This window comes from Buteo buteo, chromosome 1 (genome assembly GCF_964188355.1).
Source record: "Buteo buteo chromosome 1, bButBut1.hap1.1, whole genome shotgun sequence".
In the NCBI taxonomy this organism is placed as follows: domain Eukaryota; kingdom Metazoa; phylum Chordata; class Aves; order Accipitriformes; family Accipitridae; genus Buteo; species Buteo buteo.
The window spans coordinates 64,671,671-64,693,731 of NC_134171.1; the positions used below are offsets into that span (position 1 = coordinate 64,671,671).

The 22,061-nt window shown below is 44.9% G+C and overlaps 1 protein-coding gene across 3 annotated transcripts in view; it reads left to right on the forward strand.

Moving 5' to 3' along the window:
- Window positions 1–8,542: 8,542 nt before the first annotated feature.
- RASGEF1B (RasGEF domain family member 1B) overlaps window positions 8,543–22,061 on the forward strand; it is a 30,669-nt gene continuing 17,150 nt past the window's right edge. The window contains exons 1-2 of one of the 3 annotated variants that reach the window (XM_075033614.1): window positions 8,543–8,900; window positions 20,565–20,747. In XM_075033614.1, coding sequence (XP_074889715.1) covers window positions 20,571–20,747 — 177 coding nt within the window. In that variant the 5' untranslated portion in view covers window positions 8,543–8,900; window positions 20,565–20,570. Of the gene's footprint in view, window positions 8,901–13,866; window positions 14,276–20,564; window positions 20,748–22,061 lie in introns of those variants that run through there. The other 2 variants (XM_075033622.1, XM_075033605.1) reach the window with 2 other exon arrangements.

Below are 22,061 nucleotides of genomic sequence, written 5' to 3' on the forward strand. Positions count from 1 at the left end.
CACAGCAACAAGTATTAAATGAAAAAAAGAACAGGTATTGGCTGTTTTCTCTTAATTATTCTTCTTTGATGATGCTTTGGAGTTAGGGGAGGCAGAGAGCAGCTAGTTTAGCCAATTAGTTTCACATTGCTCTGACAGAGAACTGTCCAGACAGTTACTTGCTGAAACAGCAGAGAATGTTCTGTCTTTATGCTAAAAATTCAGCATCACTTAACTGTGTTACAGACCGTGCTTGCATGATATAACCAGTAAAAGATTACTGGGTAAACTGAGGGAAGTGGTTTCTGGTTTATCACTTGGAAATGATGACTATTTGGCTGGAGCACATAGCACAGGCATGGCATCGTGGTAAACCCAGAGATGGGCGGGGGGTAGGTTGTTTTATCGGTAGACAGATTTTCAACCACGTAATGGAAGTTAGTCCACAACGGAAGTTGCATAGAGTTAACAACTCTATTCTCAGTATTCCCAGGCTTGGTGATTTTTCTAAAGCCTCATTTCATCAAGTCATCTGATGCCATTAAATATGCTTTTTCCCCCCATTCTTTATAACTTCTAATTCTTATGTCTTGGAGAAACACTGGATAGTATGAATATGTTGATTTGAAGCTTATCAGCTCAGCTACTAGTCACCAGAAAAGTAAACAGAAATATATTGAAAAAATACATTTTCATTCTATGTAAGTGTTGAAATTTTGGGAGTTAAACTCCTGCTTCTTCAGCAGTTTATATTGGCATTGCTGTTTCTGCTTGGCTTTTCTGGAGTGGGTATGAAAGCCCAGGAGCCCCGTTAAAATTAGCCAGAACAGTAGTTTGTTTGCGTACATGGGCCCAGAGTTTTCCAGTGTCTATTAGATACAAAAATCTCTTCTCTTCTAAAATCCAGTTTGTTTTGAAGTAACACATTCGGTTTTCACATTTAGATAAAAAATATGTTTTTATACTAATAATGGAGACAAGGTGGGGCTGTGGATGGAATTTTCCATAACTCAAATACCCAGGCAAAGCAGAGGCCCAGTCTGCAGTCCAAGTCCGTAGTCTGTATTTCTACCATGGTGGAGGGTAACATGTTAAAGCCCAGCCTAGATGCTGGGTTTCAGGCCAGCAAATCCAGCCATGGGACCCAGGCCTGGATTTTAGGAGAATGTTGCCTGCGCAGAACTTCTTTAGCAAGCACCCGTCTAACTGGTTTAATCAGCCCCCATCTAGTTTTCTTTGGTTTTGTTTGTACTTAATTCTCTTAATCTGCATTGTTGTTGTGAGCACTACCATATAAAAAATGGGAAGAATAAATAAGCAAAGCGTCTGAGCAATACAGACTGGGCATGTTCTGCATTTGAAATGTTGACTCATAACTGTACTTCTTATCTCCTTACAATTTTTGGTCTCCTCTGAACTCTTGCCAAGTTATTCATAACTGCTTGCACTACTGCAAATGAGGCCTGAGCAATGCCAAGCACAGCAGACAAATGACTTTCCTTGCTTAGCACAATACTTGACTACAGCCCACTGAGCTGTAGCATTTGCCAGTCTTGCAGCAGTGCAGTGCTGCTGATTCATGCACAATGTGTCATTTGCTGCACCACCATCACTCCTGTAGGGTAGTCCTCTCTGCCAGGGAGCATACAGGCTGCCTTCACTCTTGTCAGCGTGCACGAAAACAAACCAGGATAAATGTGTCTGTACATGCAGTTGCTTCAGTAAAATATTTCTGCTTTAATCAAAGATTGTGTCTGAGCATAAAGGAGAATAGGGGAGGGAAAAACAAATGTTTGTCCTCAAATCTAAGAGGGGCAAAAGGAAAAAGGAAAACCCTTTATCTGGATGAAGTCTTGTCATGGTTTAAGCTCAGCCAGCAACTAAGCATCACATGGCTGCTCAATCACTCCTCCCTGCCAGCCAGCTCCCCCAGTTATATACTGAGCATGTTGTCATATGGTATTGAATATCCCCCTTGGCTAGTTCAGGTCAGCTGTCCTGGCTGTGCCCCCTCCCAGCTTCTTGTGAAAATTAACTATCCCAGCCATGCCCAGGACATTATCCATCTCTTATTCTATACCAACTACGTCATACCCAGATCCTACACTTTTCAATTAATCACCACCACTTTCCCTGTCTTTGATATATATACATATATATATATACACACACACAGATATCATTTCCTTAATTTATAGACCATCCCTCTAACATGTCTGTTGAGTTCATTTAATCCATGACTTTGGGGCTCCATCTGTCATAACAGTCTCTCAGGGCAGGAGAGATGGTGTGTGGTGTTGGATTGTTGCATGCTGCATCCAGAGCTTACAGCTGTTATATTTGGCATGGCCCATGCCCACAGTCTGTGGGTTGAAGATGATGATCTTGAGAAGGTTGCTGGGTGCCAGTTGCTGAAGCCAGTTGAAGTTCCATCACCACTGGACTTCACTCGGTTTCCTCAAAGTCCATCCTTCATTGATTTGGGTGACTCTTACTGTAATACCATTGATATGGCATATAGCAACTGTAGTAGTGATGACACACAGTGGCAGGATTATTTAGCAATTAACATCATACAATTTAATTCACTGGCTATTCTCACCGAAAATCAAATCCCCTTGAGGTACACACTGAACCTTCCCATCCTTCTTCATCACCCACCAAGTGCACCCAGGTCCCTGAGCAAAAGCAATCCCGTGGATGGGCTTGCCTTTACCTAAGTCAGGACTAACCCATACTGTCCTCCCTAACATATTCTTCATGTGCACTGTGGGGACTTTATCCCCTTCTACAGTACGTGGAAGTTCAGATTGGGCAGGGCCAGCTTGATTGACAGATCCTCTAGTGTTAACTAACCAGGTGGCTTTTGCTAAATGTGTATCCCAATGTTTGAAGGTCTCACCACCCATTGCTCTCAATGTAGTCTTTAGCAGTCCATTGTATTGTTCGATTTTCCCAGAGGCTGGTGCGTGATAGAGAATGTGATATACCCACTCAATGCCATGCTCTTTGGCCCAGGTGTCTATGAGGTTGTTTCAGAAATTAGTCCCATTGTCTGAATAAATTTTTTCTAGAGTGCCATGTCGCCATAAGACTTGCTTTTCAAGGCCCAGGACACTGTTCCAGGTGGTGGCATGGGGCACAGGATACATTTCCAGCCATCCGGTGGTTGCTTCCACCATTGTAAGCACATGGTGCTTGCCTTGGCAGGTTTGTTCAAAGGCTTGTCTTTGCTCAGGGCCCCATTTAAAATCCTTCTTCTTCTGAGTCACTTGATAGAGAGGGCTTACAATCAGACTGTAATTTGGAATATGCATCCTCCAAAAACCCACAATGCCTAAGAAAGCTTGTGTTTCCTTTTTGCTAGTCGTTGGAGACATAGCTGCTATTTTGTTGATCACATCCATTGGGATATGACGACGTCCATCTTGCCTTTTCATTCCTAAAAACTGGATCTCCTGTGCAGGTCCCTTGACCTTACTTTGGTTTATGGCAAAACTGGTCTTCAGAAGAACTTGATTATTTTCTTCCCTTTCTCAAAATCTTCTGCTGTGTTGCCCCATACGATGATGTCATCAATGTATTGCAGGTGTTCCAGAGCTTCACCCTGTTCCAGAGAAATCTGGATTAGTTCATGGCAAATGGTGGGGCTGTGTTTCCACCCCTGGAGCAGTTGATTCCAGATGTACTGGACACCCCTTCAAGTGAAAGCAAACTGTAGGTAGCACTCAGCTGCCAAAGGGATTGAGAAAAATGCATTAGCAATATAAGTTGTGGTGTATCACTTGGCTGCCTTTGACTCCAGTTCATATTGAAGTTCTAGCATGTCCGGCATGGCAGCACTCAGTGGTGGCATGACTTCATTCAGGCCACGATAGTCAACTGTTAGTCTCCACTCTCCATTAGACTTCCGCACTGGCCATACGGGACTATTAAAGGGTGAGCGAGTCCTGCTGATCACTCCTTGGCTCTCCACCTGATGAATCAGCTTATGGATGGGAATCAGAGAGTCTTGGTTGTGTGTGATATTGCTGCTGATGCACTGTTGTGGCAGCAATTGGCACCTGTTGTTTTTCAACCCACAGCAACCCCACAACCGAAGGATCCTCCTAGACACCGGGCAAGGTGGACAGTTTAATTTCCTCCAGCTCCAAGACAGCTATACCAAAAGCCCACCAGTACCCTTTTGGGCCCTTGAAATATCCTTTCCTGAGGTAACCTATGCCAAGGGTGCACAGAGCCCCTGGGCCAGTCACAGTGGGGCATTCTTGCCATTCATCCCCAGTTAGGCTTGTTTCAGCCTCCAATACAATTAGCTGTTGGGATCCCCCTGTCACACCAGAAATACAGATGGGTTCTGCCCCTTCATAGCTTGATGGCATTAGGGTACACTGTGCACTGGTGTCTACTACAGCCTTATATTCCTGTGGGTCTGAGGTGCCAGGCCATCGAATCCACACAGTCCGATAAACCCAGTTGTCCGTCTCCTCCAACTGGCTGGAGGCAGGGCCCCTCTAATCCTGGTCATAGTATTTGTTACTCACTTTTCACAAACGTGAATCAGAAGTCCCTTCAAAAGGATCAGAAGTGAGATCAGCCCTCCTACTCTGTCTAGGGGACTGCCCGCTGGAAACCGGAGCAGCAATTTTCCTGGAGGAATCCCCTTTTGTGATTGTTTTTCCTTGCAACTCACGTACCCATGCCTCTAGGGTCAAGGTAGGTTTTCCATCCCACTTCCTCATGTGGTGTGTACCTTCTATCTCCTTTCTCTTGAGCAGGGGAATGGTTACTCCTAATAGCTGAGATACAGGCCCATACAGGTGTGGGGAATAACTTATCCTTGAATCACTGGAACTCTTGGCAGAGTTTCTCAGCTAGCATGTCTGGCAGTTTCTCCACAGCTGAGACTCAGACCTGTAGGGAGGAAGAGAGACTTCCTTCATATTGCCAGAGTTGGCCAGCCACTTCATCCACCGTTTGTTCCTTGCCTTCTTTCCAGGACATTACTGCCAATGAGTTGGCATACAATGATGGTGCACTTCATAGAAACATCTGCCACATGGGTTGCATGTATTGGACTTCATCTGGATCTGTGGGTAACTGCTCATTACCCAGATCGTTGTAAATCACCTCCAGCATGGCTAATTCCCTCAGGTACTGGGTAGCTCTCTCCATAGTGGTCCACTTGCCTGGGCGACATGTAACATCTTCCTTGAAGGGGTACCTTGGCTTCATGCCTGACAGGAGTTGCCTCCAGAGGCTGAGGGCTTGTGTCTTTTTTCCAATCACCTTGTCAATACCCACTTCCCTCAACAGGGATCCCAGCTCTTTGGCTTCCCTACCTTCTAATTCCAAACTACTGGCCCTGTTATCCCAGCATCAGAGCAGCCAGGTGATAATGTGCTCGCAGGGATGGTAGCTGAAATCCTTTTGCTTATCTTGCAGCTCACTCCGGGATAGGGATCAGGTGATTATCTCTAGTTCTGCCTCTTTCTCCTGTTCTTGTGATGACCCTGGTTCACCTTCATCCCTCACTAAGCAAAGTGATTTTTTGTGTATTTCTTCTTCTGTATAGGAGTGACTGATACTGGCACAGGTTGGTTTTCTGGTTCATCTGCAGTGCCTGTCACCGGGGTCGGGGTAGCTGCAGTGCTTGTCATGAGGGCTGGAATAGTTTAATTGCCTGTAGGCCTGTTTTCCCTCCCTTCCCCCTGAGGGTGCTGCCTAATATCAAGCAGTGTTTGGTAGATACTGGCCAGGGCCCAGCACAGTGTGGTAAGTTGTGCCTCTTCGGAATAGCCACAGCATTTTCCTTTCAAATATTCTATCACTTCATCAGGGTCCTGTAGTTGTTCAGGAGTGAAGTTCCAAACCATTGGAGGTGAGAAGTTCTCTAGATACCTGTCCATATTCTCCCACGTGCCATGACACCCAGGACTATCCAGCCTTGGGGCAGATCTCTGGGTGGTATTCTTAAAAAAATTATGTATAACCCTAAACAAGACCTGAAACACATTCAGGAGACATAGCAATAAGAGCATGCTGTCTTGAACAGCCCAAGGATATTCAAAATTCTCAAAAGTGGTTGTAATTAGCCTGAAGGAGAAAGGGGAGGTGAAAGAGCTGGAGAAAGTATCCCCCCCATCTCCCCCATAGATAGGGTGCGATTACTAACAAATTCCGAGAGAAGGCACCCGAGGCACAGGCATGATAACAGTGCCACATACAACTACCAGCTTAACCTCATGACCAGTGATGTAATCGTATCATAAGTTGACATTACCCAATACAGCAAACTGATAGTCTTGATCCCTCTCCCAGAGGTGATAAACATCACTGCAGGGAATACATAGTGCATATAAGAACTTACATAACACCACCATGTGAACAAATGAACCAACATTGTGACCGGCAACTATTTAATATAAGAAATGTGTGTAACAAATTTGTTTTAACACTGTCTAGTCTGATCTGTCACTATCTCAATGCTGGGCACTAAAAAGGACTGTCATGGTTTAGGCCCAGCTGGTAACTAAGCACCACGCAGTTGCTCACTCACTCCTTTCCCTGCCCCAGCTCCCCCAGCTCCATACCAAGCATGGCTTTATACCATAGTATGGAATATCCCCTTGGCTAGTTCAGGTCAGCTGTCCTGGCTCTGCCCCCTCCCAGCTTCTTATGAAAATTAACTCGATCCCAGCCAAACCCAGGACAGGTCTAAATTCTTTTCTAGTAGATTTCTAATAGGTATGGCAACAAGAGTTGTCTGATGAAAAGAATTGTAGAGGTAAACAGGAATCAAGAAAGTTAAATAGTTTATTGCAAACCTGTCACAGAGAGGAAACAGAGGTAGAAACATCGCAGAGCAGAGCCTGAGGAAGATACGTAGCACCATCCTCTGACATACCAAAGTGGGAAAAGGACCAGGATATGTGTGTAAGTGCTGTGGCCTCTGACTTGACATTGTGTCATCTTCCTTCAGAAATAGCATTGCAATGTCATTTCATTATACTTCACATTATATGTGACACTGTGCAAACCGACAGAGCGGGCTTTTGTGTGAATCCAGAACTCGAAGACTTGCAAGTAATTTCTAGAATCCACAGTGAGATCACACGCACCTGTAAATTCCAGTTCCAGAAGGGAGTTGTGTGGCCAAAGGCCCTTTGTGCTGGGGTCCCTTTACTATTAGTTATCTCACCAGCTCAATTATTTGAAAAATAGCTTTTTAAAGTATTTCTTTCAAAGAGACTGAATTTAAAGAAATTGAAATGCAGGTAGGCAGGATTGTGTGACTGCCTCCAAAATCATCCTGGCCAAAGGAACTCAGGTTCACATGCTCCTTCTATGCTTGTGTGCAGAAATAGTTGCCAGAGGCACATTTAACTACTGGGGACAGTTTTTCTTCAATTAGTGAAAGATCTGATGCATGTAGCTAGCTTCATGTGTAAAGTATGGGCTCTGACCTGGCTGCTGCCACTCAGTTGGAAGATCTTGGTTGGGTGTTCTGAGGGGTGGCTCCAGCTCGGTGCCCGGTCACAGCCAAAATAGGAAATTGAGCATAGATTGGGAATTGCTAGGAGGGGGTGGAAAGCAGGGAAAGTTGGCATACTGCTCCCTAAGTCCGAGGTTCAGCTGCACCTTGAATTGTGCGTGCGCAGCTCTGTTTCCCTCATCTCAGAAAGTTTAGAAGTACTGCAAAAAAGTTGGTGAAGGATAACAAGGATCATCAGAGATTTGGATCCTGTTTGTGGAGTGACTGGCTAGACTTGGACTTTTCAGCCTGGAAAAGCGCTGGCTGAGAGTACTGTACAAGAAATGGAGAAAACTCAGAGTGCTCTGCAGAGAGTGAGTAAGAGCAAAGTGTTTGTCACTCCATGCAAGACCAAGGGGACATCAGATGGAAGCTAGTAAGCCGCTGAGTTCAAGAGAAATGGAGGATGTTGGCTCTCTGACGAGTTGTAGTGGATCTGTGCAAGCCCTTTTCGAAGACTGTCGTGGATGGGCTGCAGGGGGAACTGGATGAGCACTGGAAAGAGAGGTCTGCGGAGGGTCACTGAGCAGACAAACAGCACTGGCCTCAGGAAACCCCCTGAATTTCGCAGCTGAAAATACAAGCTGGGAGACTGCTTGGAGGACATACTGCGTGCGCGCGTCCCGTTCTTGCCCATCTGCAAGCATCCGCTTACGACCGCTGCCAGCGGCGAGACGCGAGGCCGGCTGGGCAGCCGCTGCTCTCGGGCCATCTCAGCCCAGTCGAGCCACAGGCGGGCTCAGTCCCAGGGCCGAAACCAGCGCCCGCCACCTCTGCCCGCCGGTGCCACCCGCAGCGGGCTTGGCCAAGCCGCTCCAACAGCCTTCCCGGGAGCCGGCTCCGCCACCGCGGCCGCGGCCGTGCCCACGCTCCGCCTCCGCCAGCACCAGCGCCGCAGCGAGGGCGCCCCCCGCCCGGCCCGAGGCCCGGGGGAAGGGGGCGGGGCGGGGCGGGGCGGGGCGGGGCGGGGCGGGGCGGGGCGGGGCGGGGCGGGGCGGGGCGGGGCGGGGCGGGGCCGGGCCGGGCCGGGCCGGGCCGGGAGCAGCAGCAGCGGCGGCAGCGGGAGCAGCAGCAGCAGCAGGAGCAGCAGCAGGACCACCACCACCACCAGCACCAGGACCACCAGCAGCACTACCACCAGCACCAGGACCACCAGCACCACCACCCACCACTACCACCACCAGGACCACCAGCACCACCACCCACTACTACCACCACCACCACCATCTCCCGCGCTCCGCCTCCCGCCCGGGAAGTCCTGGCGAGAGAAGCGGCTGTGCGGGGAGCGGAGCCCTGCCGTGCCGTGCCGTGCCATCCCGTCCACGATGCGTGCCTGTGGGCGGTAAAGCAGCGGCTGGGGCCGGTGAGCGCCTGCGGCCACTTCCAGGTACGGTCCGGGGTGCCTGCGGTGCTCGAGTGTGCGTCCGTCCGTCTATATCTTGTCCATCCGTCCGTCGTCTTGCTAGCCCCGTCAGGATGGTCTCTTTCCTCCTGGTGTTTATCTCCTTGTTAGCTACCCAGTTCTGTGTGGGCAGAGCTGCTCGTTTCTGGGGGACCAGGATACTGGGGAGGGGAGGTAGACTTTAACCCAGCAGGAAAAGTACTTGGCGGTGCGGTCGTTGGGTCCTTCTCCTTGTACCCTTCCCTGTATTAAGACGGAACAGAGTCCTAAAACTGCGCGATGGGATATTTTTGTGGCTGTAATCCTCGGAGAAGCTTTCTATTTCTTTCCTTAAGCCCATCGGTTCAATTGATGGCTGCTTTTTTGGATGGGAGGGATGAAAAAGTACTAATTTGCCAGATTGTGGTTGTAGGGCTGCATAAAATGGGTGTGTGGGCAGGACAGGTGTGTGTGTGGTGTCACTGAAGCGCGCTTATGGGCTGGCTTCTCTTTTGCTGGGCGTCTGCTGTGTGTGACTGTGGTAAAACTTCAGGCCCCTGTGCTGAGTGAGGTGGGAGCAGTTTCAGGGGCAAAAGGAGAGAAACGGCTGTTAAATGACCCAGGACCAATGTGTTGCTCGTCACTTAGGTGTACTGTGTTGTGCTTAGGCCAGGCTGTAAACTAAGGCATCCCTAACAGCAAGCAGTGCCTCCCAGTCTGTATGTGTGTAAAGCTAAATACAGCGCTGAGGGATGAGGAAAACTTTCAGAGGAGTTCCCCTGAATAGAGCAGAGGAGGGCTGACTCCTCTCAAAGGGGAAGAATAGACTGAAAAATCAAGAGCTGTGAACAAAGAGGTGCTCTGTACCTCACACAGACAGCTATCTGTCTAAGCAAAGAGTGTTGAGGGGGTTGTTTTCAGTGAGATTACAACCGCTGTGGGCTGAGATAATGTGCCATCTGTGGGAAATGGGGACTTGGGCAGGCAGGACTGGATCTCTAGTCTGTCTGTTTATTTTGAAAGTTGAGAACAGTGTTTGAGGGATGGGTCCCTCAGGCTTATCTTACAGCTTCCAAATCAGAAGTCTTGGAGAAAAGCTGGTAATCAGCTGAAAATCAATGCTAAATATACTCAAGACAAGTAGCTAACTGGTGAGCTGTGCTGGAGAGACCTAATAGGTAAAACCCAGCTCTGAATTTGGATTAGCAATGGGGATATCACTCTTTTAAACAGGCAGGACTGAAACAAGCCACTGTAGGTTTTGTTAATTCTTTGTAAAAGAGGAAAAAAATGTACTGGTTTATCAGGGGTTAAGCTCACAGTGGTGCCACACACTGAGTAAAGTGCTTTTTTATATGGTACAATGAATCCCCAGTGGTTCACATTCTTCATAATTTCTTTCTGTTGAGGTTTTTGGGGACAGCACAGTGTGTTGTTACCTGTGCTCCAGTTGTATGAGTTACCTAAACAGTCCTTGGGGAATGCTGTGAGTCACTGTACCTGTTTGTGGTCTGCAGGGTGACCTTCTGTCACACAGTGTCAGAAGTGACAGGCATAGTCCAACACTGGAACCCCATCAGTGAAGGAATGTGAACTGAAAACATGGGAGTTTATTTTTGTAACTCAGAGTGGTTAGAAAGTGAGTTTTTCTTGTGGTGAAGATAGGAAGGAGCTGTGTGTGGATCATATTGTCAGTTTGTGCTACATTGCTGTAGGGGTCTGGCATTATGACACCCACTAGAGGTGACGGAATTGTGTGGGTGGGATCTTTCTTGGCTACCTTTGACTACATGACTACTTGGGCATTGGTGTTACCCTTAGAAAAGTGCTACAAAGCTAAATGATTAAAACTTAGTAGAACTGGTACTCCCAAGTGCTTCTGAAATTATCATCTCTGAAAGGGTTAGGTGATGTTTGGGGCCAAAGATGCTGAATGATCCTGATGGCAGGGATGCATTGTGGCTCTCAGCTTTTCTGAATATCAAGCTCTAGGTGTCTTGTACAAAGAGAACAGGTGTAAGAAGTATTGGATGGTTCACGCTCCAAAGATTTCCTATCTAAATCAGAGGGTTTAGAAACATTTCTTTCTACACAATGCAGTCAGCCAGCTCGTACTGATTTTAACTGGAGTGTCATTACGCTTAGAAAACGTGGTGGGAGGTCAGTCAAATGACTTGGCAAAGGGCAAGCTTGTGGTGCTCACTTCACTCTTGCACATCCTTGATGTGGGTGTGTCGTTCTTTGCAACTGTGTCCCTGCTCAGTTTGTAGAACTCCTTCCATTAACTGTGATCCTTCTCACCCATTAGGAGAGATTAATGTCAAAGCTCCAATGTTGAACAGGGTAGCTGTTATGGGAGATTTAATTTAAAGCATAGTCTTCAGAAGACAGCCCTCAACTTTTGGAGATAGAGGTGATCCTAACCATTTATTTCCTTGTCTCTGTATGCAGTGTTTCTAAATGAAAAGCTAATTTTGCCCTTGTCTCAACGTGTCTTCCTTTTCTTCAGTTATTTCAGCACTGTTCTACTGTTCAGTAGATCGTTGGGCAGTACAGGAAGAAGCTGTCAGTTGGAATAGGATGCCTGTGTTTCAATGAAAGAAGCAGAATTTCTGATCGCTCATACTCTTTTTTTTTTTTCTTTTTTTTTTCTCTCATACATCTTTTCCCAGATGGTAGTAGATACACAGGTATACACTGCAAGCACTGACAAGTGCCCTTTGCTTGGCGTGGGTTTGTGGCACCGAGTCACATCATCTAATAAACACTTTGCTAGAAAATGAGCTTGCAAACAAAAGTTCCAGAGTGCTTTTTGCAGCTACAGCAAGGACAATACATAATTTACAAACAGGAGGCAAAGCCTCTACCTCTAGCTGAAAGCTATTGCTAATTTCTCCTCTATTATAGATGCTGTGAGAAGTAGTATTAAAAAACCTAAATCACTACAGTGAGAAATGTGAACGGGTGGTATTCAGTATGGCTGTATTTTTAATTAGAAAATGAGCAGGATCGTGGAAACAATACAGCTCAGTCTTCCTAGGTGGCTCTAGAATAGCACCGTATGACTCAGATCCACATATTCTGACTATTTTGGTTTTGATTCATTAAAATACATCTTCTCGCGAGAGTAAAATGTTCCCCAGGTCACCTGCCCCTCCCATGGGGTCAGGTACTCTGCTTGCATCTTGTCACATCTGGAAACAGGACCAGAAATACCAGGTTACGCGCCAGTAGAGAGATGAGTCTGGGAAGCTGTGAGTCTGCACCAGCCAGCACAATGAGACGTTTAGATTCATAAGCAATAAGACAGAGGATAAATATGCTTGAGTCAGATTGGGGAGTGGGATATTTTCTGAGATAATTGCTCTCATTGATACAAGGCCAGGTGCTTCCCGCATGAAGGCAGCGTTCTGACCTGACAGTACCTGCCCATCAGGGCTGCGAGTTGATCCTCCTTTAAACATCCTGCAGGGACTCAGACACTATTAGCCCTTGTTTACAATGATCTTTTCACAACCCAAGCTGCTATACGTTTGCTCAATACCATACCTACTGTGTGTTGACTTAATAGGTGTAATTGTTTCAAGGCAAGGAGATCGACCTATCGATTGCAGAGCCCAAGGGTCCACCTTCAGTCAAGCGTGGGAACTGCTGCGGGGTCTTAAAGGCTGACACAAACCAGCAGATGCAGCGTGTGAGCGGAGGAGATTTCTGCTATGGCCCTGCCTAGACAAGGGAAAAAACTTTTCAGTCAGTTTGGTTAGACTGTTCTTCTTGATTTCCCAAGGAGCCAGGCAAGCTGATTGGAGCCAACTGTTTCACAAGTCCCCTATATCTCAGACCCAGCTCTGGTCTAGAAACCACTGGCTGATATTCAGGCCAGGTGTAAATGGTACAAGGCAAGTATAACTGATCTGGATACAGAGCTGTATTTGCTTTCTTAATTGTCAAAGTGGGACCATCCCTTTTTATCTTCAACCTAAAGATGGTTTTTTGTGTTTTTTTTTTAACTGAAGTATTTCTACTGCAGAAACTCTAAATATACTTTCAACCTGCTGTATGTCCATGTCAGTAAGAATTCTGTACTGTTCATGGAAACATAAGGTCTTAGTAAATGGAAAAACAGATTATGTGAACTGATTGCCTTAAACCAGCATTTTTTCTGCATCATCTAAATGCAAAAGAGACATTTGGTGATGAGGTTTTAGGTAGAACCAGTTAAATGAAATTAAGTACTGTTCTTTAACACTATTACAGCTTGCTGTTGTAAATTGTAACTTGACTATCTATTATGATTATAAAAGGGAATGGTGCTTTCTTCTGAAGCATATTGTAGGTTTCACCAAAAGGCCAAGCATGGATGTCTGCAAAGAGCAACAGCTTTTGGATTTGGAAGATGTCTTGCTTTGATGAGGTTGAAGAAGGAACCATGTCAAGAGAGCTTCATGCTTAAGGCTAGTACTGTGCTTCTGGCATTAATATGGTATGATACACCTTCTATACCCCGTTCAAAAAAATATCTTGGAACTTAGTGAAATAACCCCACACTAATGCCTCTACGTACTGTCAAGCAGAGGAATGCAGTAATGAGAAACTGAGTGACTTGACTGAAGCCATGTGAGGAGCTTGTAGCGGAGCCAGAAGCAGATCCAAGCTCCCAACTGCCAGGTCTAAGCACTGACATGATGCTTTTTCTGTTGACTGTGGATGGATATGTGAACAGTTCTTGATGAAGCTGGTTATCACTGTGAACTAGTTCCAACCTACGCTTAGCTACTAACTGTGCAGATAGAGAAGGTGTATCTTTTGGCCTTGGTCACCTGAGGTGGGTATTACAGAGGTCACATAACATGGATCATATTCCCCCAGGTTAGTGGAAGTCTAATACCACATTGAAATCAGTAATACTCTTCTGATGATAGGGCAGGGGAAACTACACTCCTGTCTCTACTGGCAACATAAATTTTCTGTTTCTTACGTATGAAGTACGCAGGAGGCACAAAGCATGCTACGGAAATGATAGGGTGCCAGGGTTCTGATTCACTCGTGGGGATGGCATAGCATGGATGACATTGCAGGTCCCAGCTCTCCGCCCACCCCACACCCCGTTCCTGGACAGCTGAGCCACTGTGAATCAGCTGCTGAATCACTTGCTTTACAGCATGATGTTTTGAAGTAAATCATCGCTGCTGTTCACTTGCCTTAAAACTCCTGATTGCAGGCTGCAGCAATTCATCAGCTGATTGATGAGCAGCAGCTCAGCCGTCTGCTCAGTAGCGCAGAAGTTGGGGACGGTAACCTTCTCGGGTCTGTAGAGCTCTGCATCTTGCTGGTGGATGGGAGCCCTGACCAAGCCAGTCTGCAGCTGACTGAATAGAAAGGTGGGATTTTAGCCTTTTATGACTGTAATATTTAAGACCCCTCTGTTCCCAATAGAACCAATGGCAAAACTCTTCTGTACTTCACTGGGTGCAATTAGGGGAATGCCGTGTACTTCTAAAAACCCCACTCTGCTTCAATAAGTTAAAAAAGCATAAGGGTTTAGTAGTGTGCTTGTGTTTTCTTTGAATTTAATATACTTGTACTCTTATTTCAAAGCTTTCGATTTTGCCATCAGCAGTTCCAGCCAATTTAACACTTTGTGCTGGCCAGCCAGTAGGCTGTCTGCCTTTCCTGATGGTATTTGATTTTGGACAAAATTTAACATGTAGGACAGAGAAAATGATACGCAGCTTGTGCATTGGTTTGGTTTTGAACAAAGTGCTTGGAGGACAGTCCATTTATGAATTTTTCTAAAGGAAATAGATCCTGGAGGGGGGAAGTTGTTTCTTAATATGAGCCCAGGATTAGTTGTCTATCAAAACCTCTTTGTTTTCAGTTCAGCTGTCTGCTCATAAATTTTGGTAGAAAAGAGTGTTGTTTGTTGTTTAAAATAGACGGTATTTCATTGCATGCTTTGGCTAGTCTGAGCCCTTTGTACCTCCTTTTCCATTTCATTCTGTAAATCACTCCAGCTTTACAGGAATCACTATGGAGCGTGCAATGGACTGAACTTTTCTAGAATCTCTGGTGGCTTGTGACATATAATCACTGCTGTGCTAATCCATCGTGTCACTTAAGTATTTATCTTGTATGGCTCATGTTTTAAACTTCTCCTCTGAAACTGGAAAAAAAAAAGATGTGGGATTATCAAAGAGATTTACAAGGTTAAAAAAAAATGCATTTATGGGAGGACAGCCTTATTTTGAACTAAAAATTGAATTAAAACATTAAAAGGACATCATCCAGATGAAGAACTTGTCCATAAATTAAAAAATAACTTACAAATGAACTTAATAAAAAGATTAATCAGTCAGTGATGGACCACTCTTCATATAGCGTCTTTTTTAATAATTGTGGCGTCCTCAGTTTTAACCTACAGATAGAAATCTCAGTTACGTTTTGATCATGGTAAGATACAAGTGTGTTGAGAAAGCTAATATATTATATGTGTGGTCTTCTTTTCATGTTCTGTGTTTCAAGGCTGCTGCTTTTGTGTGTCCAGCAATACAGACAAATTGTTTCATGTCTTTTGGTTGGGAGGAACATATGTCCTGTCCTTTCTCTCCCTTGGCCTGGCTAATTTTCCTGCAATTGGGATTTTTGCCATGATGTAGTTTGCCTGCGTGTGTTTGTCTGGCACAGCAGCAATGCTGTGGCATGGCCACCGTCAGCATCATTAGATCCACGTCACTCTTCCTGCCCCACAAAAGAAGAGCATGGGGAAAGGGTAGAAGGGGAGTTGTTGGTTCTTGGGTCTTAAGCAAGGGACATGAATTTACAGTACATTGGCATCAAGAGGAACTTGTTTGTTTTCTTCCCTTTTTCCAACCTTGCAGCTTTTTAGAAATTCAAGGCATTCTTAACCCCCCCTGCACTTTTCCTAATGCTCCCAAGCATACACACAAATGCATTCATATCCATCACACTTTTGCAGTTCAGTATCCAAGGACTTTAGTTTTGAGTGATTCAGGATCCGCTTAATTACTGTGCCAAAGTTCTCATACCTGAGTGATCAGTCAGTAGTGCTGCATCTGACCTTCCCGCATCATCAGCTGAATCTATTTATAGATCCAAGAAAGAGTTTCTTTGCACATTCAGGAGGCAAATGCCTTTCATTGAAATTCAGTTCCTGATCTGTTCTTTGCTTACTGGGGTTTTTCTTTTTCCTTTGCAGTCTATTGTTGCCTGAGTAATATTTTGACAACTTTACAAAATTGTTCATCCTCTGCTATTTTAGTGAAAATGAAGCAGTATCTCAGGGCTCAGTCAGGTTTGTTGTGCCTCAGGTCTTTGCTTGCCCTGCCACAGACTGCAATTCACTGGTCTCTGCTGTGTTCAAGATGTATTTATACTGTTATGTCCAGCAGTATCACCTGTGGATAATTTTAGTCCTCCTGTTACTCTGTGGTGGATTCCTTCCGAGTTGCTCTTAGTTTTGCTCTCTGTTTCAGCCAGGAAAAAGTCCATGTCACTCTTCTTTCCATCTGCTATGTGAGTATGAAGTACCATTCTGTACTCTGCCTCTTACAGGATACAGTTTATAAGAAGTATTTCTAGGAAGGACAATATATAGGAAGGAACTGCAAGTCAAAGTTCATGCTGAAGTCACACTGCCAGAATTGTATGGCAAATTCTTCGTGGAAGAATGGAAGCAAGAAGACTTGAGCTGGGGTAGTTCTGTGATCTTAGTTTCTGCAAGTAAGGCATATGAAACACTAGGCTGGGAGTTTTTAAGGTTTCTTACCCTCTCAATAGCTTGAGCTGTAGAATTTCACTTTACCTTCCAGTGCGAAAAACAAATGCTTTGTAAACAAAGCAAACACACCCAGCGATATGGAATGCAACCAGCAGCTTCTGTGTGTGGTATGCTTTTGTTTTGGGTAGCCTGTGTCATTGTCTAAAATACTCCACGCTTTTCAGAAACACTTAAGAGAAAGCTGGATGTTGCTGGCAAGCACCTAGTCCTTACTTCGTTAAAGTCGAGGCTCATTCTGACTTGCTCAGACTTTCCCAGGTTGGTGCAAGCTGTTAAGATTCATAGTCCTTTCCCCAGCAGTCTTGTTTTGCCATACCTCAATTTTATAATGGCATCTTTAAGAACAATGGGGGATGGTAATTACCTGCTAAATGTGGTTTGGGGTTTCTGACTGTGTGTGAGGTACCTCTGAGGGGATGTAGTTGCACACCTGAGGTTTGCATCTTCTATGAAGAGGTGTGCCTTGGGACTCATAACAAATTCGGTCACCATTCCTCTGGTTGAGGGATGTAGTATGGGAGATACCTGTACCTAACAGAGGAGCTGAAAATGTTTGGCAGTGGCTTTAAAGGCACCTTTTTGGCTACTACTGAACCCCTCAGTGGGTGCTTCTATAAAGGATACAAGCTGTCCATACTGTTGGTTTTGTTTTATACACCTGATGTGCAGACTGAGCTCTTTAATGTAAATGAAAAGAAAAAAAACCAACAACAATGCAACCTTTCACAGTTGCTAGTAGAAAACGGATTTTTTTTCTGTTGCTGAACATAATGGTTTGGACAAGCACTTTGCAGCCTGGAAGCTACGTCTGATTCCTTTAGTTTTGCCAAACTGGAGTTCAGCTCTTGCAGGAAATGGTGGGGTTTTGAGCACATTGTCTTTGGTTCTGGCTTTTTATTTACACTACTGTTACTGGGAAGGTTGAGACTTCTTTCTTGTCAGAGGCTACTCAAAGTCAGAATTTGGACCTTAATGCCCAAGATCTCATGTTCTCCATAATGATACTAAATGCAGAAAAAATGTTTTATTCCTCTTTCCACAATGCAGAGAGTTATCGACTTCTTCCCTCTGTCTCAGGAGAACATCACTGACAGAGCCAGGAAATTATTTCATTGCTCTTTCCTTCAAGTTAGATCTTTAACAAAAAACAACAAAAAAACCCCACTCTTTTCCTTCTTATAAAAAAAAAAGAAGAGAAAGAGAGGAGAGGGAAATGTTTTCCATGTTAGTGATAGCCAAATGATTCCAAAGCCCAGTTAAAAAGTTCCACTTTTAACTCTCAGGATGTTTTTCACTAGAATCATATTTCCTGTCTTTTTTTCTAATTCCTGCTTGTCAGATGTATTGCTGTGGTTTATCAATATTTTTAGGTCTCAAGATACCTCTGCCCTATATGCCAAGGCTTTGTGGACCAGATTCTGCTTGTGACCAAATTTCAGTTCCACTCAAGTTATTCTGAAGGCAGGGTTTGGTGTTATTTAGCTCCTCAGCTAATTAGAACTAAACATGCTGCTTTGTGTCTCCACCTCCATATAAAATACAGCAGAAGAGTCAAGGTCAAGGCAATAAAGGAGTCCTGCTGGAAAAGCACATGTGTTGTATGAATCATCCTGTTGGCTATGCTATATTTATCTCTGTCACACTTTGATATCATCCCTTTTCATCACACAGAGAACGTGTCCTGTGTCTTGTTCACTTACAAGTGAAATCCTCAGTGTCTGAATGCGGAGCGTACAGGACATCTCTTAGCTAGTACAACTTGATGTCTCAACAACTGAAGCAGAACTGAACCATCTCTATCAAGCAGCTTCCAGAAATAGTTAGAACACATGACCCAATATGTACATTTCAGGGCCAGACTTTTGGGAATTTTATTTTATTGTTTTGAATCAGTGTATCTATTAATGACCTCATGACTTTTTTCTTTCCTCTTGATGAGGCACTAGGAGGCTCTGTGTGTCTCAAATTAAATTTTGCCTGAAGGAACATTTTGATGCAGGTACATTTTGGCATCTTGCACGGTGGCATTAGGACAAGCCACGTAGGCCAGGAGGCTCTCTTCACCATCCCTCTCTGTCTTTGCAACAGTTTTTGGCTTTCTCTTACTGTTTACTTACTGAATCCCTCAGTCTTGCGCTGGTTTGAATGCCTCCATGGTCTGGACAGGCTGCCAGCAGCAGCAAGCCTGTGGCTGGCTGTGTGGTGCTTCAGGTCCCCGGGAATCTGGCTAGTAACTTAATAGCTTCTCATCTCCACTGAGGTCACTCTGAAAAGTGCTTTGTTGTGAATTGCAGGGCACACAGATGGCAGCACGCTATTTATCTCCAGGCTGTCACATCACTAGTTGTTCTCAAAATGGGATGCCTTCACAGACTGGTGTTCGCTGAGGTCTGTGGCTTTAAAGAGCCTTTTCCCAAATAGGATTTGATACAATGAAAAGAAAAGCAACGGCATCTGCACTTACAATGATGGCTCAGAGGCATTAATGCTTTTCTCAGGCACACACACATGCTCTGTCACACACAAGCACAGCAGCCTGTGGATATTATCTTCTCAATTTGATCTCCCTTGCCTCCCAGTTTTGGGAAGGATGGGAAGCAGTGTCCGATACCTTTTTGCATTTGATCTGTCCGCTCCCCGAATGTGGCTGCCCCATTAGCACTTACAGCCCAGTAACTGCTGTAGTAGAGTTAAAACGAGCATGTATTTGTGGTTAAATCAGGCACAAACTTAGCTCACAGTCAAGGCTATAAAACCCAGGTTCCTTAAACTGATGAGAACTGCTACTCCCAGAAGGCAGAGGAGGGGGGAGGAGAGGGAAGGGGAGGGTATAATTCAACTCTCAAGTAATTAGAGAGATTTTTATCTTTTGCCCTTTTCACATACTGTGTCACAAAAAGAGCTCTTGGGTAGTCATAGCCCCCTCACTGCCCACCCACTACTCTGGAACAGCCTGCAGCACTGGCACTTCCTTGGTAAGACACTTTTATTCCACAGGCACTGAGATGCAGACTGATGACCAATTGCTTTGTTACTCCTTAAGTATTAAGAAAATCTGAAGCTGGAAAAGACAGGGCTGGATTTGTCACATTGTCACAGAATTTGGAGAGAGGGTTTAACAGATCTCTGACACTGCTCGCATCTTCGTTATCATTGGTGAACTTGGACAACATTGGTAAGCACCTAGACACAGGCAGATTTTTCCAAATTTCTGCGGAGCCACTCAGAGAGTAGGTGGAGACAGATGCACTGAAGTGTCAGGCTTTAGCCTGGGTCACACCTGTCACAGCGTAATTGGAAAAACCCAGCACCGATTTACCAGGGTGGAGTTGGGAAATTGGAGCTTTTGATTGCAGTTACATGGCTGTCGTGTCACATAAGGAGACTGTCCTCACACGTAACATCTTCAGGGCTTCACTTCAGTCTCTCTTCCTCTGCACTGACTGTGTCAGCCCACGACAGCCTGAACACGCTTCGCCATCAGCGTGCTGCTCTTGGGTAGCTACTGTCAGGATTTGCCCAAAGTTGTCAACGAACATTACGCCGTGTCCCCAAAAGCTTTCAGGATTCTTGTATGCTCCTTCTAACTCTTTAACGTTAACCTCCTACTGTCATTTAGTGAGGAAACAGCAAGATATAAAAGAAGCACCTGGCAACTGGGATAGGCAGGCAGTGATGAGAGCCTGCGTCGGCCCTTTCCTGAGAAATCTGCACGGGCTGGAAGGCATTACAATCTGTACTGCTGTGTGCAAGCAACCCCGGGTGTGACACTGGGTTTTCTTCCTAGTGCAGTACTATCTCTGGAGCACAGAAAGCCTCTTACATTGCACCTTCTGGTAATTATTCCATCTCTCTCTTGTGTGTCTCCTCAGGAAAGGATGCCACAGACGCCTCCCTTTGCAGCTGTGTTTGACAGCAGTGGCTACAACAGGAACCTGTATCAGTCAAAAGAGGACAACTGTGGAGGGCTCTATTACCATGAGAACAACCTCCTGTCTGGGTCTCTGGAAGCTCTGATCCAGCACTTGGTACCCAATGTAGATTACTATCCTGATGTAAGTCTATACACTCGGCAAACTATATGGCTAGGCCTTATGCATCTCATAAAGGGGAACTTTCGTATGTGCAGCAAAAGCAGAATGTGTCACGTGAAATTGCTAAGGAAGGGGTACAAGTGACTAATTAGCAATGATAGGATAAACATGCTTCATGTGAGTGCAGCATGCAGTAACTCACTTAACCTAGGAAGTCTAATTCTTTATTACTCCTGTTGTGAGGTGCGCAACCCTGGTGACTCATTTATAAAAGTAAGTACCTAGTGTGGCTTACTGTTTGATGGATTGTATGTACCATTGATCCTTAAAAATCTGTCAGGCAAGCTGAGGAGAAAGGCATGACCACCGGTGTGACAGGATGAATATATTTTTTAATGCATGTTTCCCATTGTTCATGTGAGGTCCACATGTGTCTTGCAATTAGCAATGGAAGTGTTGAGCTAGTACTATACTGTTGGGAATCAGCAGAGGCTGGATGTCAGAACAGGACATTTGTCATCTGAGAATTTTTGGACTGTCTAAACACATCCGTGCATTGAGACATTTTATATAGTTCTTAGAAAAGAAGAATGATATCAAAAGGTCAGGGGGGCATTTGGGGATGACTGAGGGATGATGAAACTGCATCTCTGCTTGCTGAAAGGCTCCTGCTGAAGACATAACTCCACTTATATTCAGTTTCTGTTATTGTCATAGATCTATTCACATTTCCAAGACAGGATGTTTTTTAACTTGGGTCAGATTTAACAGCAGCACAGGACTGTGTTTAAGCTAGTGCTTATCTATTAATGCTTAATGTAAAATTTTAAACATGTAGCAATTTAGTCACTGATTGGTCAAACATGATGATTTATTCCAAGTCCCCGGAACCAGAACATTGTAGAATCTTTCTTGTGGGTGCCATAGATACTTTACTGGCAATGTGGGCAGTGGAGTGGATATTTTGAATATCTATCTCACAATGAGTTCAAATCATGATATATGGAAAATTACAGCAAAATAAGGCGCCTCTTCTTGTAACCTCAGAATGAGTTACTAATTTTTATTCTGTAAAATTAAGCTATGTAGTTCCCTCCACCTTCACCCAGGAGATGAGCAATACTATAAGAAATGAACAGTATTTGGGGATTCTTAAAGGAAGTACAGGTCATAGTGTGCAGTTTACTGAGGTCAGACAGGCAAACACAGTGTAGTAAAGGTGGTGTATGTGACAAAATTGAGTCAGCTCAACAATCTAGTCAACTGGCATCTTTTTTTGTTCTTTTTCTGAAGACTATTTACTTTCACTAGCAATGTGGAAGCAGACAAGACTTC